The 22431-nt window shown below is 38.8% G+C and overlaps 1 protein-coding gene across 13 annotated transcripts in view; it reads right to left on the reverse strand.

Moving 5' to 3' along the window:
- The window catches only part of LOC114091684 (liprin-beta-1), a 222584-nt gene that overhangs the window by 69415 nt on the left and 130738 nt on the right, over positions 1–22431 (reverse strand). For all 13 annotated transcript variants that reach the window (XM_071610029.1, XM_071610028.1, XM_071610036.1 and 10 more), the window contains 2 exons: positions 6874–6972; positions 5457–5662 (listed from right to left, as the gene is read on the reverse strand). In XM_071610029.1, the coding sequence (XP_071466130.1) occupies positions 5457–5662; positions 6874–6937 (270 nt within the window). In that variant the 5' untranslated portion in view covers positions 6938–6972. The remainder of the gene's footprint in view (positions 1–5456; positions 5663–6873; positions 6973–22431) is intronic.

The following is a 22431-nucleotide window of genomic DNA, read 5'->3' on the forward strand; positions in this document are numbered from 1 at the left end:
CATCACACCCACAAAGCCCAACCAAACCCTTCAGCTATAAAAAAAAAAACATCAGTTTATTGAGTGCTGTCAGAACATGCTTCAGAGACAGAACCTTAGGACAAGCTTAAATGTACCCTGCACTTTTCAAGTAGAGCTTCATATGTAGTCAAAAACAGACAATGGATTTTACTTTTGTTTGTTTTTCTGAGTTTTATTTTCTCAGTGTTTATTTTCAATAGACAGAGAGTGTAAACCAGAGTAAAAACCAGTGCTCTGGAGTGAGAAAACCAGGTGGCCAGTCTCCAAAATTTACTATTGAAAAAGTTAAATTGCACCCGAAATTCTGCCTCAAAAAGCAGATGCCACGTGCTGTCATCTGCCAGTCATGACAGAAATATCTTGAGAGGCTTCTCTTACAGCATTTAGGTGTTCTGTTACCAAAATATCAATTGCCAATACACAGAGGCTGCTTGGTTTTACAGTTAATGCATACAAAGCATCCTGGCATGTGTGTAGCCATGGCTGTTGCAGGGTGAGCAAGTTGGACAGATTTCCTAGTGTCTCCTAAAAGGCTCTTATAGATACCTTGCTTGAGTGAGAAAGACAAGCTCTGGTCCCCCTGATCTTATTTGTATGCAGACCATGATTCCTGAAGCTTCTGCAATTGGGAAAAGGCTACATGTTGAGAGTACATTATCCTGGTCAGAGGTATATTCCAAAGTTCTGAGTTGATAAAGAAATGAAGGTCCCCGAGTCCCTAGTAGAGAAGCACCAGCTCCTATCCTGGTGTAGTAGCACAGTCAGTAATTCATTCACCCATCTCATTCATTTATTTGATATTTGTTGAAAGCCAACTATGCGACAGGATGCATATCCAGCAAAAAGCGTCTCTCAACTTTGGGAAGGATAATACAAAGCAAGAAAAAATGCTGTCCCTATTGTCCTTCTCACTTACTGGTTCTTTACTCACTTACATACTTACATACAGTAACAGAGAAAGCTCCTTCCTTTCAATCCTAACAAATACCAGCAGTCTGGGATACCATTAAAAGCACACCTCTCATCTCTTACTCTGCCCTGGCCTCTCAACTGAGAATTCTGCTGACTTGGTCAATTTGTTTTCCTATGCTGAACCTCAGATGCAAACTGCTACAGTTTTAGCTAGGACGTCTCCCTGAGATACTGCATAACTCAGATGACTGTGATCCTTTATAGGACACAAGCTTAAGATGTATCTTGTTTGCCAAGGCTTGAGAAAATATCTTCCAGAGGCACACATGAAGAGAGAGGCTGGTCAGAGAGCAGCAGGGGTGGGAGGAGGGTGGGATGGAATGAACTGTGCAGCAAGGAGTCAGGGACCCAGGGAGTATTGCCAGCAGCCCTGGGGAGAACATGTCCCATGGTTGAACTCTTTAACGAGTATTGGTACTTTTACAGAAACTTTTTTTTGGGGGGGTGGTTCTTAATGGGTCCCTTTATTTAACTTACATGTTATGCTTATTGATAAATTTTGGCTTGTTTCTACATTTTTTTCCCAGACTGGAAATTGAACTCAGGGGGCACTCTACCACTGAGATATATCCCCAACCCTTTTTATTGTTTTTGCTTTGAGATAGGGTCTCACTAAGTCACCCAGGTTGGTCTTGAACTTGTTGATCCACCTGCCTCAGCCTCCCAAGTCCCTGGATTACCAATGTGAGCCACTGTGACTCATGGTGTTTTTTGTTTTTTTCATTTATGAACTTTAATAGATCATACATAGATGGGATATAATTTCTCATTTTTCTGAGTGTATATGTTTGCAGAATCATATTGGTCATGCAGTCACATATATACATACAGTAATAATGTCTATTTCATTTCACTATTTTTCCTATCCCCACATCCCCTCCTTTTTCCTCCCATCACTTCCCTCTACCTAAGGTAATCTAAGATAACACTATTCTTCTCTAGTACCCCCACCTTACTGTGAATTAGCATTCTTATATTAGGAAAAAAAATTGGCCTCTGGTTTTGTGGGCTGGGCTTATTTTGCTTAGCATGATATTCTCCAATTCCAACCATTTACTGACAAATGCCATGATTTCACTCTTCTTTAAAGCTGAGTAATATTCCATTGAGTACATATACCACATTTTCTTTATCCATTCATCTACTGAGGAACACCAAGGTTGATCCCATAGTATAGCTATTGTGAATTCAGCTGCTATAAACATTGATGTGGCTGCATCACTATAGTATGTTGATTTTAAGTCCTTTGGGTATAAACCAAGGAGTGGGATAGCTGGGTCAAATGGTGATTCCATTTCCAGTTTTCTAAGGAATCTCCATAGTGCTTACCATAGTGGTTGCACCAATTGGCAGTCACACCAGCAATATATGAGTGTACCTTTTCCACCACACCTTTGCCAACATTTATTGTTGCCTATATTCTTGATGATTGCCATTCTTTACAGAAACTTTCAAAAATGCATATTTGGAATTAATATTATCTACTTTAAAAAAAGTATACAAAAAAGTAATATATTATGATAACTGAACAGATAAGAGAAGCTGGTAAGAATGTCTCATTTCCCCCATGATTTGGAGTTATCACCATAAGCGTTTTCATTCCTTTTGTTTAAAATTATATTTTTAGAACTTCTGCTGACTCTGAGATTGTCTCAAAATTAAAACTGCCACATAATCAGATGCAATTGGGATTTCATTGTCTGACCCCCTTGCTGATAAGGATCAGGTCATGGTCCTCAGTTTCATTGACTGAAAGAAAATATTGCAAGAACTTTCCAGGGTAATTCATCTAATTAGATCAAAAGTAAATGAGGGCTGGGATTGTGGCTCAGTGGTCGAGCACTCGCCTAGCACGTGCAAGGTCCTGGGTTTGATCTTCAGCACCACATAAAAATAAGTAAATAAAGATATTGTGTTCAACTACAACTAAAAATTTTTTTAAATAAATAAAGTAAATGAAGCATCTTTGGTTTTTGCCTCTTGTTTTATTCTTTCCTTCTCTTTGTACTTGAGAAAGCACACTTAATTTGAAAGGTTTAGGACCAAGTTAAGGGAATAGATATAAGTAAATTAGATAGGTATAAATAAATGTAACAACAACAACAACAACAATAAACCCTTATCTCTCTAAATCCACATTCACTTCTTGTTGCCAGTTTTAGGATGATACCTGAATCTTTGTGAGTTCAGTGAGGTATTTGTCATTTTGTGGATTCAAAATGTTAAATAATAAGATAGAAAGCAACCAAAAATACAAACCAACAAATCAGTACTCATCCAAGGAATAAACAAATGACTTTAGTTCATTTGAATATACATACTATTCTATCATTCACAGAGTATCACTCATTATGCACATAATGATTGAGCACTTAACGTATGCCAGATGTCATTCCAGACATCAGAAATACAATGGTTTATTTTTTTTGTGGCTTAAAGGAAAAATTCTGTAATTCATGATGCTTACATTGTGGCTAGAAAGACAGAAATAAATTATATAAATATGATAAATACATAGTACATAAGAAAGTGGTGAATGCTAAGAAAAAGACTAAGCAGGGAGACAGAATGAATGTGAATATTTTAGACAAGATGAAAAGAGCCCCACTGAGAGTACAACTTCTGAGTAAATACCAGAAGATTGTAAGGGTGCTTGCTAGCCACCTGAAGAAAACTTTCCAGGGAGAGTGAGCAGCCGTGAATAAGCCCTGAGGCTAGTACTTGGCATGTCTGAACATCAGTGATACCACCACTGCAGTTTCTGAAAAAGGAGTGAGTGACGGACCTAACATATTCAGATATCTTCATTATCATCATTATCATCATCATCACTTTTCATCATTCTCACAAAAACTTTAACAGAAAAATTAAGCACCACCACTGAAGGATGGATCATACAATATGCACTCAGATATAGAGAGGTAAATTGGGTGTCAATGAAAGAATATTCAGTGCAGGATGGGGTGGGAGTACCAGCATTTGCTACACATTACAAAAAAATATTTTAGCTATTAAGCCTTCCGGAGCAAGCAGCTTTTACTTTTACCACAGATCCAGAAACAGATCTTGATCCTTCCACACAAATTGTCATTAGTTTTTATATAAACAAAATTAATTCATAAACTATTCATACATCTTACTAAAAATTAAGTATCCTTTAAATATTTGAAAATACCACCTCTCCTATCTTTGAATCTGTTTTGTGATATTCTTTTTTTTTTTTGTATACAGCTTTTGGTTTTAGGTTTTATTTTTTTTTATTGGTTGTTGAAAACATTACAAAGCTCTTGACATATCATATTTCATACATTAGATTCAAGTGGGTTATGAACTTCCATTTTTACCCCAAATACAAATTGCAGAATCACATCGGTTACACATCCACATTTTTACATAATGCCACATTAGTAACTGTTGTATTCTGCTACCTTTCCTATCCTCTACTATCCCCCCTCCCCTCCCCTCCCATCTTCTCTCTCTACCCCATCTACTGTAATTCATTTCTCTCCTTGTTTTTTTTTCCCATTCCCCACAACCTCTTATATGTAATTTTGTATAACAATGAGGGTCTCTTTCCATTTCCATGCAATTTCCCTTTTCTCTACCTTTCCCTCCCACCTCATGTCTCTGTTTAATGTTAATCTTTTTCCTCCTGCTCTTCCTCCCTGCTCTGTTCTTAGTTGCTCCCATTGTGTCTAAAGGAAGGGCAGCTCTACCACATCAGCAATTTTTGAGAAGACCTTAAAAGAAGGCTCCTTGTTCTAAAAACCACTTAAAGCCCAAATCCAGAACTGGAATTGAAATGAAATGATTGGCACTAACTACTAGATGGCACTTCATAGCAAATGCCACTACTAAACTTCTATTGCTTTTTTTTTTTAATTTAGAGAGAGAGAGAGAGAATTTTTAATTTTTTTTTTTTTTAGTTTTTTCAGCGGACACAACATCTTTGTTTGTATGTGGTGCTGAGGATCGAACCCAGGCCGCACACATGCCAGGCGAGCGTGTTACCGCTTGAGCCACATCCCCAGCCCCTTCTGTTGCTTTTTGAAGTGTCTTACTCATTACACTTTCTATGGCTGAGCTATAACCTTAGCCCCTCATTACACTTTCCATAGAGAATTGTCATTGAATCATTTGTAGTGAACTTCCCATTATCATTGAGACAGCATCTATTATTATATTTACAAGACCATTTGTTTTAAGCCATAACTCGTTATTCAGACACAATTTAAAAGCCAGTACTTATGAGCAAATTAGTGACAGGTTGGCACTCATAGACGGAAATGGCACTTTTTAAAAAAGTTATTCTTAAAACGAATTGGAATCTCTTAAGGGATAAAAGAGAAACTAACATGTTACCCTGTAGTTTTTTTCTAGTTCTAATTAGGTATTTTACGCTTTAAATTTTAGAATAAGCAACCAAGATTCACAGCACAAATACACTGCACATGGACACTTACCATTTGACTCTGAAGCCACTCAATAAGCGTTTCTGCTGTAGAATCGGGAATCTGGCATCTCAAGCCCTCCTTCTCATCTGTTTCCATCATCTCTAACAATCCACGAAGATCTTCTACAAGGTGTAGAGCTCGCAAACTTCCCATGAATGGAGAGGTGGGAGACTGGCAATCGAAGATCCCATTGGAATATTCCAGGGCCTTAGAACCTAGATTAAAAAAAAAAAAAATAAGACAGAAAGCAAGAGAATTTATGATAGATAAAACATCATAGCTGAAGGGGGTAAACCACCTAATTAATCAAAACAAGAAACAGGGTAAGACAATAATTTTATCATGTAAATCTTCCCAAGTCACAGATATTTGATGGAAAAATAAAACCATCTAATTGATGATACTTATCAATGGTGCAATATCTAACAAGGAGGCCAACTGTATGGTATAAAAAGAAAAAGAACATGGTAGTCCTTGATGTAAGGTGTGCTGCGCCCAGAAAACGACAGATAAAAAGGTGGCACAGCAGTTTTGGTAGAGTAATGCATTTTAGAAAACCAAAATTTTAGAGAATTTATAGTCTTCAAATTCCCTGAAAAGGAGCTATGCAAGGAGGCAGAAATTTGATAGCACAATTCCAAAGACAAGAAGTCCAACTCCCAGTTAACTTGCCAGAATTAAATTCATACAACTGCTTAAATTCATACAACTGACCCAAAGCCCATTCTGAAAACAAGCATATATTGCTCTTTGTCTCTTTTATTTTTATTTTCTGATGTGTCCAAAATGACTTAAATTTCTGGCTTAGGAAATGGTAGATAGAGGGTTATGAAATGAAGTGAGATACAGGCTACTAGAGAGACTTCCAGGGAAAGATACTAAACTCAATTTTTGTTTGTTTGGTTGGTTGGTGTTTTGTGCTAGGGATTGAACCCAGGCACACATTACATAACTCAATGTTTTAAATAATGACACTGATGTACCTCTATGACATTTCAGGGGAGAGATCTGGCTGGCAATTAGAGTTATAGACCTGAAGTTTAGTGGATTGGGACTTTACCAGAGTCACTGGTAAAGTGTATATTGAAGAGAACAGATCATTCATGGATGTGGGGTAGAGCACTAACCCTCAAAATAAAGTCCATGAACCACTTACATCAGAACAGCCTGAGATGCAAATTCTTTAACCTTGATGAAAAATCTAGGATAAAATTGGAATTTTTGACATTTAAAAATAAAATTTGAGAATAATTCTGGTAAAGAATGGAGAAGAACAAAGATAAAATCATGGAGAACCTAAAGACATTGGGCAGAGAACTAATAGTGAAAATAAGACAAAGTGTAGGAAGTAATAGAAGAGTTGTAATGAAAAAGTCAAATGAGCAGAGGAACTGTCGTTATTCCATTCTTCAGAAGATCAGATTACCTGCTATAATACCATCCATCTGCTCTAGTGCTGCAGCCAACATGTCACTTGCATCACTCATCATTTTCTTATTTGTCAATGGCAAATTTGGATGAAGATCTGAAAAGAAATAATATCATTACATGCTTAAAATGATGCATGCCTGCTAGTGGAGTCTGCTAATTCCACTTCAAATTATAACTCCACTTGGCAGTCAAATAGAGAGAGAGAGAACTTCAGAAGTAGTGGAGCTGAATTAACTGAATTTTTTAATAGGCTGTGGCCAATCATTTACTGTAATGTACCCATATCAGTTAATAAAATAAGTTTCAGTTCTTGCACTCAAGGTTATTTAAAGTTCAGTAGAGGCCTGCAGATATAGCTCACAGGTAGAGTGTTTGCCTAGTATGTACAAGGCTCCGTTTTCACTCCCCAGCACAGCAATCAATCAATCAATTAATCAATCAATCAAAACCCAACACAATGATTTCCATGTTGTTCTCTTTAGAGCCCCCAGGAGTCTGCAAAGGGCATCAGGAAGGTGATAGAAGCCTAATGAGGGCCATGGGGGCTCAGAAAGACTTCTTTCTGACTGTACCATTTCTACCCAATCTCTGCTCTCTTAATTTTTCAGTATTGGGAATTGAACCCCAGGGGTACTCTACCATTGAACTATATTCCCAGCCCTTGTATTATTTTTTGAGATAGGGTCTTGCTAAGTTGCCTTAGCTTCCCAAGTTGTTGAATCACGAGGGTGTACTACTGCACCTTGCTTTTAAAATTTTTCTAAATACAAGTTTATAGTAAGATCTAAGAAAAGGGTTTAACTGTATATACACAGTCATCCCTTGGCATCCCTGGGGGACTGGTTCAAGGACTCCTCCTTGGATACCAAAATCCATGGATCCTAAATGCCTTTATATAAAATAACATGGTATCTGCATAGATTACTTATAATACTTAATACAATATAAATGGTATATAAATAGATGGAAAATTGCATTGTTTAGGGACTAAAAACAAAAACAAAAGTCTGTACATGTTCATCAGAGATGCAATTTTTAAAAACATTTTCCATCTGCAGCTGGTTATATCTGTGGATACAGAGGACCAACTGTACTAAACACCCCTACCCCCAACTACGGGTACTTTGTAATATAACAACAGCTATCATGTACTGAGTACCTGTAGTGGTCCCCACACTGTTACGTAATTATTTATAATATTCATAACAACAACTCTATGGAATGGATAAATTTATCTCTCCATTTTATAAATGAGGACTGAGATGTTTGATATTTGTAAGGAAACAGCAAGTAAATAGAGAAAAGAATGCCCTCCATAGAACCAAGGTCTCTCTGACTTCCATTATAATGGTGAATTTTTATTTGATTCTATCTCAGGAGTAGATTTATTCTGAAATTGTGTCACAATTTTTACCTGTGAAAATATATTGAAATTATACTTCTAAAAAATTGGCCACTGATAGGAAAAAGTCAAGATTATATGATTTTCAACATTAGTTAATTAATGCTTTTTTAGGTACCAGTGTAGGCAGCCATGTAGATTCTCCCAAAAGGCCCGAATAAGACTCTTGCTGTTTTGTAGATATTGTGGTGTACTAAATATCTGGGAAATAAAGAACACGCTGTTTAACAGAAACCTTTGCCCTCTGTTACCAAGCAGCCACATAGTACTTACCACTTTATCTTCATAAATATATTTATAGCTCTGTTATCAGTTTCTTAGATCAGTTCTCTCCTATTCTTTCTAATAAAATGCCACATAATTCTTCTGAAATATTACTTTGATTTTTTTAAAATGTTAGCTTATAGTAAGATCAAGTAGGTGTCTGACGGGCAAAACGCTTTAAAATACTTGCTGTCCATATCTTGTGGGGTTTTTTTTGTTTGTTTGTTTTGGTTGTTGTTTAATCAGAAACCAAGAGGTCAACAAGCTAGGTTATAAACCTGGATTTTAAATTTTTACTCAAATACTCAGCTGTCACAGACCAAAGAGATGGGACACAAATTTAATAGCCACAATTCAGGCTGGATATTTGAAATATGAAAACTGAGAGTATAACAGATTAAGTAGAAGAGTGTGACAATCCCTGAATTTCACATAATTAAGTGGCTCCCATTCCCTTTCATTTTAAAAGTAGCAATATATACACACATATGTACATACATAAACGTGTACATATGTGTACATATAAAACAAAGACAAACACATCAGGCTCAGCTATAGACATAGGAATACCAATAAAAGTAATGCCCACATTAGAAAAACATTTACTACTTCACTAAACTACAAAATCCAATATTTGTCTTTTTTAGTAACTGTATTTTGTGTGGAACAGAATCACTTTCTCAAGTGTGACATGTAGTTCTCTATTTCATCTGTGTTTCAGTGAGCCTTTTAAATGCTATGACAAGGAGGGGTGAGACAGCCTCAACTATGTTTGTCAAGTGGGTGAGGAGTCAATTTTAAAAAATACTCCAAGCTGGGCATGACTACCCACTCCTATAATCCCAGTAGTGCAGGAGGCTGAAGCAGGAGGATCGAGAGTTCAAAGCCAGCCTCAGCAACAGCAAGGCACTAAAAAAACTCAGTAAGACCCTGTCTTGAAATAAAATTTAAAAAAAAAAAAAAAAAACCACTGCAGCTCATTAGAGACCAAATCCTTTGTTTAAAATAATGACAATATTGAATTGCTAAAAGAGCTTATAAATGCTTACTTTCTATCTCTACATTTATCATACAGCAGCCTACAAGTAACAGTAAGGGAACAATAGTAAGACATGTAATAAAGCATATATAATTTGGCAAAGGTGGTAGGTGCTAAGGAGGAAAAGATGGAGTAGGATAAAAGGGTCCCGGGTTTGGAGGGGCTTGCAATTACATAGGTGGTCAGGGAGCAATGACAGATTCAAAGGCCACAGAGCTCTCTAATAAAGACAGTAGTTGGATATAGGTGATCTACAGATCAGTATTATACAAGTAAAGAATTCCTAAAGATAATTAAAAAATTGTAGGGGTGAGCACATAGACATGTAAAAGAAAAGGAAATACTTTCAATTAATAAAAACGTAAGGAGATTCTTCATATCTTTAATAATCAAAGAACTTAAAACATGTCATATCATTTGCTACCTGATTAGCAAAATAAATGGCCACTGCCAAGTGTTACAGAGGATGTGAAGTCACAAAATTTCCTATAGAGCAGTGGTGGGATTGTACAATGGTTCCACTACTTTGAATAATGATGTGGCATTATCATCTAAAATTAAACATTCACATTCATTGCCAGTACAATACTATTTCCTCCAAAGTATATAACCAAGAACAATACATAATATTTTTTTCCTTCATATTTTATTGGTTCATATTAATTATATATAACAAACTCATTGTGACAAAATTATAAAAGTGTGGAATATAATTTGCTTTTATTTGGTCCCCAGTACTTTCATTTGCCTTCCTTTTCCTGTTCCTTTTTCTCTACTCTGCTGATCTTTCTGCTAGTTTTTTTTTTTTTTCTTTTAGTGTCTTCTGGCTATACATAATAGTAAGATTCACTATGGTATATCCACATACCATATACCTAAATGAAAAGTTAGGTCAGATTCATTCCACTGTTTTTGCCTTATCCTGTCCTTCCTCCCTCCCCCTCAATCCCCTTCCTCTACTCCACTGATCTTCTATTTTGATAGAAATCTCCCATCCTGCCTCTACCCCTCTTTATTTTGGACTAACTTCCACATATCAAATAAAACATTCAACTTTGGACTTTCTGGGTCCAACTTTCACTTAGCACCATAGTCTCCAGTTCCATTAATTTACTAGCAAATTCCATAATTTCACTCTTATTTATGGCTGAGTAATACTCCCTTGTGTTTATATACAACATTTTTTAAAATCTAAGTTGGTTCCATAGCTTATTTATTGTGAATTATGCTTCTATAAACACTGATGTGGCTGCATTCCTATAATATGTGGATTTTAGATTTTTTAGAAATATGCTAAGGAGTGGGATAGCTGGGTCATATGGTGGGTTCATTTCTAGTTTTTTTTTTTTTGTTGTTGTTGTTTTGAGAAATCTCCACAGTGCTTTTCAAAGTGGTTGCACTAATTTGCAGTCTCACCAGCAATATACTTTTTCTCCATACCATCACCATCAATTCTTATTATCTGTATTCTTAATAACTGCCATTCTGAGATTAAATCACAATGTTTTGTTTTTTTTTTATTTGCATTTACCTAACTGCTAGAAATGTTGAACTTAAAAAAAAAATGTTTGGGGCTATTTGTATTTCTTCTTTTGAGAAATTTCTGTTTAGGTGAGAATGGCAGTGCACACCTACAATTCTATCATTTTAGGAGGCTGAGACAGGAGGAACACAGTTTAAAGCCAGCCTCAGCAACTTAGGGAGGCCCTAAAGCAACTCAGTAAGAGCCTGTCTCTAAATAAAATGTAAAAAAGGGCTGGGTTTGTGACTCAGTGGTAGAGCACTTGCCTAATATGTGTGAGGCACTGGGTTCGATTCTCAGCACCATATATACATAAATAAAATAAAGGTCCATCAACAACTAAAAAAAGTGGAGGTCTGAGAATGTGACTCAATGATTAAGTCAGGGTTCAATCCCTGGTGTGTGTGTGTGTGTGTGTGTGTGTGTGTGTGTGTGACAGAGAGAGAGAGAGAGAGAGAGACATACACAGAGAGACAGAGAGAGACAGAGAGAGAGAAAGAGATATTTCTGTTTAGTTCTTTTGCCCATCTATTAACTGGGTTATTTACTTCTTTTTCTTTTGTGTGTGTTAAGTTTTTTTGAGCTTTTCATAAATATTCTGTCCTATCTGAGGAGCAAAGATCTTGCAGTCTGTGGGATTCTCTTCATGCTCTTTTTTTCTTTGCTGTGAGAAGTTTTATAATTTAATACCATTCCACTTATTGACTTTTGTTTTTATTTCTTGTGCTTTAGGGATCTTGTTAAGGAAGTCAGTTCCTGTGATAACCTGTTGAAGTGTTGGGCCTACAGTTTCTTCTAGCTGTTGCAGTTTGGGATCTAATTCCTAGGTCTTTGACCCACTTTGCGTTGATTTTAATACACAAATCTTCACAAGAAGGAATCTTTACAAGAACAAAAACACAGAAAACCACTCAAATATCCATCTACAGGAGAGAAGATAAACAAACTGTGGTGTCAGGGCTGCCCTGTTTAGGAGCTATGAACACACCTTTAAGTCCTGAGTAAAGAGGTACTGGACTGGTATTGCACCCTGCAATGCAACTGGACTTTACCTCTGCTTGGATAAGAAAGGTGTAGCTCTGGGAGTGGATGTCACCTGATGGGGTTGAATCACACCCACATGTTTGTAGTAATCCTACCCTTCTGCCCTTTTTTGGATAGAATGTTCCCATGGGATTAGTTTCCTCCATTAATAAAACCCGGGTTCGAGGTGTGCTCCCTCCTTTTCTTGCCTGCCTTGCCTACCTGGTGGGAGCTGGGTCAGAGGGGCCATCACAGAACCCAAAGAAAAAAGGCATTTCTCTGTCTATGTGTCATTATTTCATGACAGCCCACTTCTCCTGGAGTGACCCTAACCAGTTTAGTCGTGTGTCATAGCACAACAGCAGGATACACACACAGTTGTCAAAACAAACTAAAACCAACATATGTGCAGTATGGACAAATTTATGCAATACAATAGTAAATTTAAGAGTTTCCAGTAACAAGATTTTTTTATAAAGTTAAAGCAATGACATATATGTATTTAATTATTTTATTGGTAATTCATTTTAATTATAATTAAAAGGGTGAGGGCTATGCATAATTTTTTTATTCATTGGTTCTTTAGTTATAAATAAGAGTAGAATCTATTTTGACATAAATATACAAACATGGAATATATCTTGTTCTAATTCAGATCCCAGTACTCTCTAACTCCTTTCTTCTCACAACTATGTATTTAATTGGTTTTCTATATGCACATGCACACACATACACACATACATATCTGTTAATAAATATTCATTATATTGTAAGTAAATATTGATTATACATTTTAGAAATACAAATTCAATGTAACTATACAAAAAGATTAAAAGGGAATGATAACAAAGTTACTCACAAATTTTTGAGTGATGAATTCAAAAGTGTTTATTACAATACTGAAAATAACCAAGGGTAATTCTAGTTTTGATCATGGTGGGATAGATTTTATTAAATGAACTGTTTCACAAATAGCAAAACAAAGTGGTAAATAAAATATAAAAACATGTTTTGAAGAAGTTGGAGAGGTGACTAGAAGCAGACAGACAGTGGGGGGAATTCAGCTCTTCAGAAAAAGAGAACCAGGAATAAGATTTACCTTTATACAGCTCTCCCCTAGGGCATCACCAGACCCTGTGATACAGAGTGCCTGCTGGGAATCAGGAGAAAACAACTGCGAGCTTATTGGCTCAAAGAACAGGATGGGGTAAAATCCTTACATTATACAAAGATATCTAATTTCTAACACATGGCAGACTATGACAAGAAGATAAAATATAATCCACCCAAACAATAAAAAGATATAAGTAGGGGCTGGGGATGTGGCTCAAGCGGTAGCACGCTCGCCTGGCATGTGCGGCCCGGGTTTGATCCTTAGCACCACATACCAACAAAGATGTTGTGTCCGCCGAGAACTAAAAAATAAATATTAAAAAAATTCTCTCTCTCTCTCTCTCTCTCTCTCTCTCTCTCTAAAAAAAAAAAAGATATAAGTAAAAAAACAATGAGGATGATGAAAAGGAATACTAATAAAATCTTCAATTTCATTAAACCCAGAAGGCAATGGAGGAACAATGGATAAAAAGGAGAAAGAAAAATATCAAAATGCCAAGCTGGTAGACTTAAGTTGAACCATATAAATTATTACGTTAGATATAAATGAAATAAATGTTAATAAACGTTGGGAGTTTCCCTAAGAACTCCCCAGGCCTTCAGACATGGCGGTGGGCAAATTGCCAGTGGGCAGATAACAAGTTGTTTTGAAAATTTTCTAATTGGTCCCCCCCCCTACCCGTCTTCCATGCTTGTGGAGAGTTCGTGCCCCCCATGAATCTTATGCAGGGTGGACGTGCGTGATGTAGGTGATGACCTGACCTTTACTATGATTGGCCACGGGAGCTTCTGGTTTAAGATAACTGACTTTCACTTTCTATATAAGCTAGCACCAGCTTGCAATAAAGTGCTTCATCTTTGTCACTGCTATCTGTGTGTGTGCATTTTAATCTCCGACCACGAATCTTGGCTTTTCATTGGTGCTGAAACCTGGGAGAAGAGATTCCTCATTCTGAGGACCCCCTCTCTCAAGGTTCCCCGTCCTTGTTTACCTTTTTGAACGCTGCTACATTCCACCCAACATCGGCTCTCCAATAGGTGATTCCTTCTGATAGACAATAGGTGAGTCCCCTCCCCTTCTTTGGGAATCCATCTCCAAACGGCTATATGCAAAGGCTTTGACTGTGAACGTCCAGCAAGGCTCTTGAAGCCTAGTTTGGAGGAGAGAACGCACCCCACCATGACTTTCACAGTAACGGTGGACTCTGTGGATGCCCATTTCATGGTTGATGAGCTATAAGGGACAGAAGAATAGGCACTCTCTGACTCTCTTTATCTAAATTTTCCTTCTCCTCTCCTGGGAAAAGCCCTGACTTCAGGCGGCCTGTGACTCCTGGCCTTCGGAGGTCTCGCTGGTTGGGCTCTTTGGTGACGACTCATTTGCCCTCCGGGCCCGAGTCTCTTTGGTTGACTTCTCTTTTCGGGGACGCCTATAGGAAACTCAACCAAAATCTGTTCCAGTCCAGGCAATTCACCTCTTTTCTTCCTGTCAAGAGGCATTATGGGAGCCTCTTCTTCCCTCCCTGATGATTCCCCTCTCAAATGCATCCTGGCTAATCTTAACCAGTTGTCCCTCACTCCTAACATCAAACCCAAACTCCTCATCAAATTCAGTACACAGAATTGGCCATATTACCAATTAGACAACCAAAACCGATGGCCCCCAGAGGGGTCTCTAGATCCTCAAATTCTTTGTGACCTTTTTAACTTCTGTGAGCACTCAAAAAAGTGGAAGGACATTCCCCTATGTAGATAAACTTCCTCTTTTCATATTACCCTGTTTTACTTGGCCACTGGCTGGAAGAATCAGCACTCCAAAAGCTAGACACCCCCTTACTAGTTTTTCACAAAATATATAAATAAGGCCTCTGGCCTTGAGCAGGGGCTTCACAGAGATGGCTACATTTCTAAGATAACAAAGTTACCAACTGGGCTCCATGGTAACAGCTGGCAGGGGGAGGAAAGAAAAAGAAAAAAAAAAAAAAAAAGGTCTCCCCTTCCCAAGTGTCCTTGAAAGGTTAACTTGCCCAGAACACACACCAAACAAACAAACAAACAACAACAACAAAAAAAAAAAAAACTGCTTTTTGTGAACTTCTGCAGACTGTGAACTTCTGAGCCCCTTCCCTTACATGTTGGGTACAAAATTCTGAAACTACCTGAACTTGGGGTTCAGGGGATTAATAGATTATAGCAGAAGATGTTCCCTCTGAATCTGGCTACAACCAAATAAGACTGTTTCCCTATCTTCACTGCTATCTTAGGTGCCTTGCCTTGTCTGTCCCTACAACAGTATAATTCTATATACTTAAACATTGTTTATGTTTCATGAAATGGTAAACAGATGTGACTAATTGTGTGCTGCAAATAACAAAATATCTCTCATTAAAATGGAATAATTTGCCTAAATACAGAAATTTACAAGGATTATTTCAAAATGTGAATAAAGAAGGAGTTAACAGATGGGAAAGAGAAATTAGAAAATTCTAACTATGGATTTAATAGAAGGAAAATGTGTTCCTGGATAAGAGAGTCTACACAATTAAGTAAATAAGAGGATTTAAGTAAATGATAAAGAAGGTCTATGTAAGTGGGTTATATATGTAAGTTTTTTGAGCAAGTAATCTTAAAGGAATTAAACATTATACAACTATGGTTAAACAACAATTGTTATTTTGCAATATTGTGATATGTTATTTCTTTAAGAGCTAAACTTGATTAATATAAAAACATCAATAATAATTGTGGTATTTATTACTCTTCTTTGTATATTAAATGTGTTCATATTTTCCAGGTATATAAGTCATTAAGATAGAAGCTTTAAAAAAAATGATATCAAGCTGATGTTCTCTAAAAGGCTACATGGTAATTTTAGGCTTATAATAATAACATATTGGAGATTTATTTATATCATTTAATGTTCTATAAATGGACCTGTTATCAATAAGATTAATATAAAGTTCTATACACTGGGTACAATTTAAATGTAATATCATATTGTGTTAGTAGTATTCATGTGACATCAAGCAACAATATATATATAAACATTATAAAATAACATTTAAAAACAAATATCAACTTCAATACTAGAACACTTTACCGAAAATTTATAAAGAGCCCTGGCTTACCTGAGATAAGGCTGTGCCTCCCCATCTTACTAAATGTAAGAATGACTCCAAAGTGAGCCAGGCTTCAGGTAAAGCCCAATACTCTCAATTTAAGGTGAAACTGACTTTGCTGGATGTTTATGATCAAGATTTAAAGTCAAATTAAAATGGCCAAGAAAACCAATATTTGGCTCTGGCCCTCTGAGTCGATCCGAATCCAGAGAATAGGGAACTTCTCTAAAGAGCTTTGGGCCACATAACCTCCTGATCAGGGAGATTAATGAGACCACTGGAGAATGAAAAGCCAATCCGTACATATTCTGTGAATAGGAGGGTCATTGGAGACAGGAGACATCCCTGATGCTTCCAAGGGAAGCTACATGGTCAAGCAAGACCTGGACCCATCCTAGCGCAAATGGCACTAGCAGAACTAAGAAGCTGTTCACAAGTTCACCCACGGGTGACCCCTATGGGAACTCGGCTGACTCTTAACAATAGATAGAAACAAAGTCAATTTTGACCAGCTTGATCTTGAACACCTAACAAAAACAGTTAAGCCAAAAAGTCATTCCGAGGAGTAATAAAAGACTAGAACAGCTAAATAAGAGGAGACAGCAACTAGCCAACGGTCTCCATGGGGAATGTTCAGTCAAGTATGGCCTTGGTTCCCCCGGCTCACAGAATCTCTGTTAGTCCTCTTTATGTTTCTCCTAATAGGACCATGTCTATCAAATTGCCCACAGAAGTTCCTGCAAGATCAGATACACAAATTCACCAACAAGCTGGACAATCAACTACTTCTTTAAGACTACCAGCCCTGATGCCCAAGATGGAGACCTACGACTCATAACCAACTCCTCTGGCTCCAGAGACTCTGTGCCCATCTAAAACCCTCTCTAACGCCTTTTTCCAGTTTTTACAACCCCTCTTTCACTTCCTAGGAATGAGAACTACTCTCCAGCAGGTCCACTCTGCTTATTCTGTCTGCTCTAAATATATCCCCACAAGGAAGCATCAAACCTAAACTCCCCACACCTCACATGAGGAGCCACTAGCCAGGCAAAGACTGGTAGATCAACTTCACTCATGTGCCTAGGCACAAAAAACTTCGCTACCTACTTACTTTGGTTGATACTTTTTCAGGTTGGATAGAAGCCTCCTCTACATCCAGGGAAATTGCTAACACTGTCACCTCCATCTTCATCCAGCAGATCATTCCCAGGTTCGAACTTCCCGCCTCCATCCAGTCAGACAATAGTCTGGCCTTTACTTCTCAGGTTGTTCAACTAGTCTCCAAAGGCCTCAACATCACTTGGAGGCTCCACATCTCCTACCGACCCCAATCCTTGGGTAAGGTTGAGAGGCCTAATGGCATTCTCAAGGATCATCTCACTAAACTTGCTATTGAACTTAGGCCCTTCTGGCCCAATCTCCTGCTGTTGGCCCTCACCTGAATTCAGGCAGCCTGCTCAGACGCCCTGCAGGCCCCATCCTCTTCCTCATTACTCCATCTTTCCTCTGAGGAGCGAACTCCTGACCCTCACCCTTCCTCTGGAGAACGACATCCTGACCCTCACCAGCTCTTTAGATTTCTCCATTCACTGTTCCAGTGTAGCCCCCAAAGCTTATCGACTTTCCTTCAATCTTTTTTCCCTCTTTCCTCCGACGACTGGACCTTTCTGCAACAAGTTACATCCACATGCCAGATCTGCCAGAGGACCAATACCAACACCCCCTTAAAATCCAGACCCTATCCTTCTCATCAGGCCCATGGTCACACCTCAGGAGCTGATTGGCAAATTGATTTCACAAACATGCCTAGGGTAAAAAACATCAAATATCCCTTAGTACTGGTGGACACGTTCTCAGGGTGGATAGAGGCATTTCCCATATCCAATAAGCGGGCATCCATGGTTGTGGATTGGTTGATATCTGACATAATCCCTCGTTTCGGGATGCCCACTTCCATCCAATCGGTAATGGCCCAGAATTTACCTCGAAGATAACTCAGGGGCTAGCTAGCGCACTATCACTCCTTTGGCATTTCCATTGCCCTTACCGTCCCCAAGCTTCTGGGAAAGTTGAGAGAACTAATCAGTCTCTCAAAGAAACCCTCACCAAATTCAACATCAATTAAGCTTAGACTGGACTAAGGTCCTCCCCTTGGCCCTGTTGCGTCTCAGGGCTTTACCAAAGAAACCATCCAACCTTTCCCCATTTGAGGTTATGTACGGCCGTTCATTCTTACCCCCCAGAATACAGACTGAACAATTACCTATACCTGATTCCTATGCTCTACCTCTCCTTTTCCATCTACGCTCTGAACTTTGGAAATACCAGGACTGGCTTTTATCTGACCCAACCATTACTCAAAACCCCCTCACCCTAATGCCCAGCTAACAGGTATATTACTGCCCCCCAGGTGAAAGACTCCAACTACACCCCAAATGGGAGGGCCCCCACCTCGGTCATCATGTGCACTCCCTCGGCAGCAAAACTCAAACTCACAGATAATCAATTAACTCCATGGATTCACATTTCCAGGCTCAAACCATGCATATGGGAAACTGATTCTGGCAACATCAGACCAGAGGACTCACAAGAATCCACATCTACATACTCTGGCTCTCCCCGCCCTACTGACCCTTTAAAAATTTGTCTCTCTGGTGTTTTTGCCCATACACCCATAGCTGAGAACATATCCAAAAATGTACCTTAACTTTTTGATTCTCATCCTCATCCGCACCCCAAGGGTAATGCCTTCACCATCGTTATATCTGGAGATTCAAGGTGAGAGAAACATACACACAAAAAAACACCCAGACCACCCGCGTGGCTACCACTTCTGACTGTCCCCTAACAGGATGCTCCTCAGCCATCTATATTGTACTCTCTTCCTCTTCCTCTGAGCTCATTAAGGAAGCCAGCCGCCCTTACTTATGTTTTTTATATGACCAAAATAAGGATTACTGCAAACAGTGGCAGGAAACCTATAGAGGCTGCCCCTATTGGTCATGCAGAATTCATGATGCATATTCAGGACAATTAAATATAAGAAAATTCAAATTTGAGTCTGCCTCCCACCAATACAAGCTGACCATCCCAGACCCTGGGAACCCACGCTGAGCAGCAGGAGTAAAAGCTTCCTTTTATTGCAGGGGGTATGCTTCCACTCCCTGTGGTTCCTTATCCATTACCCGGGAATATATTTCCATAGAGTCCCCAGTCTCTTTTGTCTGAACCAACATAAAACACTCAGAACAACGGCTGCTTGCATCCCTAGAAAGCCAACGCACTTCTGACTCTTAGGCTTCATTGATCTACACCTGCTTACAGATCATCACTGACACATTGTGTCAAACTTTCCCTGCTGCAATTCCAGCAAATTGCTTTCTGTGAGCTTCCCTAGCACGGCCCTTACTTGCCGCAGTTCCAATAAAAGTTTCCAGCGCAGATGTTTCCAGCTTGCCCAACTCATCCTACAAAAAGGATCCTATTAAACCCCTGCAGAATGTTCCTTTATGGGAACCCGAGGAAAATAACCTCACCATAATTCCTCGGGTTTGCCTTCTGGGATCCACAATTCCCAATTCCCTTCTGCCAGGTTTTTGCCACCATAACCTAACCATCAACCAAACCACTTATTCCCCACCGGGTCTCTTCTTCTGGTGCAATGGCACTCTCACCACCCTTATACTCTCCAACATGTCTAGCACATGTTTACTAGTCACTATAGTTCCATAGCTCACTCTCTATAGCAACTCTGAAGTAAAATCCATCCTTAACCCTCTAAAATGTGGAAAATGGGCTGCATTTCTTCTGTTAGTGGTAGGCATTTCATTAACGGCCTCAGTGGCAAGCGCAGGGTTATCGGGAGAAGCCTTAGGTCATTCCCTATGGGCTGTCAAGGACGTTAATTCAAAGCTTGAAGGAGCACTTACTTCCACAGCAGAATCTCTAACATGCTTACAAAAACAGTTCACCTCATTGGCATAAGTCACCCTTCAGAATCGCAGGGCCCTAGATTTACTCACCACTGAAAAGGGCGGAACCTATCTTTTCCTTAGGGAAGAATGCTGTTATTATATCAATTAATCGGGTCTTGTAGAAAACAATGTTGTTAAGCTCACTGACCTGGCAGCCACCTTAAGGACCCCAACAAGTCAAAACCTTTTCTCTTCCTTAATGTCCACTCCCCTTCCTTGGACCACTATGTGTAATCTTTTTAATGTGTCTATTTTTACCATGTATTATAAAGTTTATTCAAACTCAAGTAGGTAAAACCTCTAACCAAACTTTTAACCAGCTTCTACTTGGAAATTATCAGCTTCTGGCCACAGATGAATCAACCGCCTTCTCCAGAGAATATCCCTCACAATGCTGAAAAACCCTTCAAAGATCCCTGGGATACCCTCTTGAGAGCGATATCTGATGATGCCTGGCTTGTACCCCACGTAGAGACTTATACCAACTGGAATGAAGTGATAATGGACTTTGGCTTCAGGGAACATTTTGTGATATCACATCTGACCTTATACCAATCTTTTCAGCTCTCTTGTGGGGACTCCTAACTTCCCTCCTTCAGACCCCTTCCCCGGCGACGCCCCCACTCAGCAGGAAGTACCTAGAATAAATCAACGTCCCTTTCCATATAATAACAAAGAAGGGGGAATGTTGGGAGTTTCCCTAAGAACTCCCCGGGCCTTTTAGACATGGCGGTGGGCAAATTGCCAGTGGCCGGCTAAGAACTCTCCAGGCCTTTCAGATAAGGAGCCCATAATGTAACATGGCGGCAGGCAAATTGCCAGTGGGCTGATAACAAGTTGTTTTGAAAATGTTCTAATTGGTCCTCCTGTCTTCCATGCTCTTGTGCTCTTGGAGAGTTTGTGGCCCCCATGAATCTTATGCAGGGCGGATATGCGTGCACTGTAGGTGATGACCTGATCTTTACTATGATTGGCCCCGGGAGCTTCCTGGTTTAAGATAACTGACTTTCACTTTCTATATAAGCTAGCACCAGCTTGCAATAAAGTGCTTCATCTTTGTCACTGTGATCTGTGTGTGTGCATTTTAATCTCCGACGACGAACCTTGGCTTTTCAATAAGAGCCTGAGCTTGTTGGACTATATGCTGTTAACAGAGGTATACTTCAAATCATGAGCAGTAAGCATAGAAAAGTAGCAATGAGTATATAAGAAAAAACTATGTTTCTTTTCATTCACTTCCTTCTCTCTCTATCTCCCTTCCTTCCTGTGATTGAATACAAGCCCTCATTCATGCTAAGGACACACTCTACCATTGAGCTTTACACTCATCCCTCAGAAACAACCACAATCAAGAAATATTAAGAGAAACAAATAGGATTGTGGGGTTTTTTTTTTTTTTGAACTGAGGATTGAACCCAGGGATGCTCTACTACTGAGCCACATCCCCAGCCCTATTTTGTATTTTATTTAGAGACAGAGCTTAGCGCCTCACTTTTGCTAAGGCTGGCTTTGAACTCACGATCCTCCTGAGTCACTGGGATTACAGGCATGAGCCACTGCATCTGGCAGGGTTATTTATTTGGTTTTTTTCCCCCCTAAGACAGGGTGTCTTATTATATTGCCCATCATGGCCATCAACTCCTGATACTCTTGCTTCAGCCTCCTGAGCACAAGCCACCACACCCAGAAGGAATATTTTTAAATGATAAGAGTTAATTAATCAAGAAGTCATAAGAAGCACAAAAGCTTTTGCAACTAGTAATAGAGTTTCAAAATACAAGAAGCAAAAACTGGTAGAATTACAGGAGAACTAGACAAATTTAGTATATTTATGTAGAATGCAATTACTGACATAGTTGGATTTAAATATTCTTTCTGTTCTACCATGTTTTTCTGTTTGTCTTATTTATCATTTGTTCCTCCTTTCTAACCTTTTTTTGGATTAACAGACAAGGGCGAAAAAAACACCCTAGTATTATAGAAGATTTGCATAACACTAGCAACCCATCTTAACCTAATTCAATTTATATACATAAAAAAAGTATCCAAATGCAGAATATACAAGTACCCACATTATACTTACCAGCACAGGCCATG

Source organism: Marmota flaviventris, chromosome 3, assembly GCF_047511675.1.
Source record: "Marmota flaviventris isolate mMarFla1 chromosome 3, mMarFla1.hap1, whole genome shotgun sequence".
In the NCBI taxonomy this organism is placed as follows: Eukaryota; Metazoa; Chordata; class Mammalia; order Rodentia; family Sciuridae; genus Marmota; species Marmota flaviventris.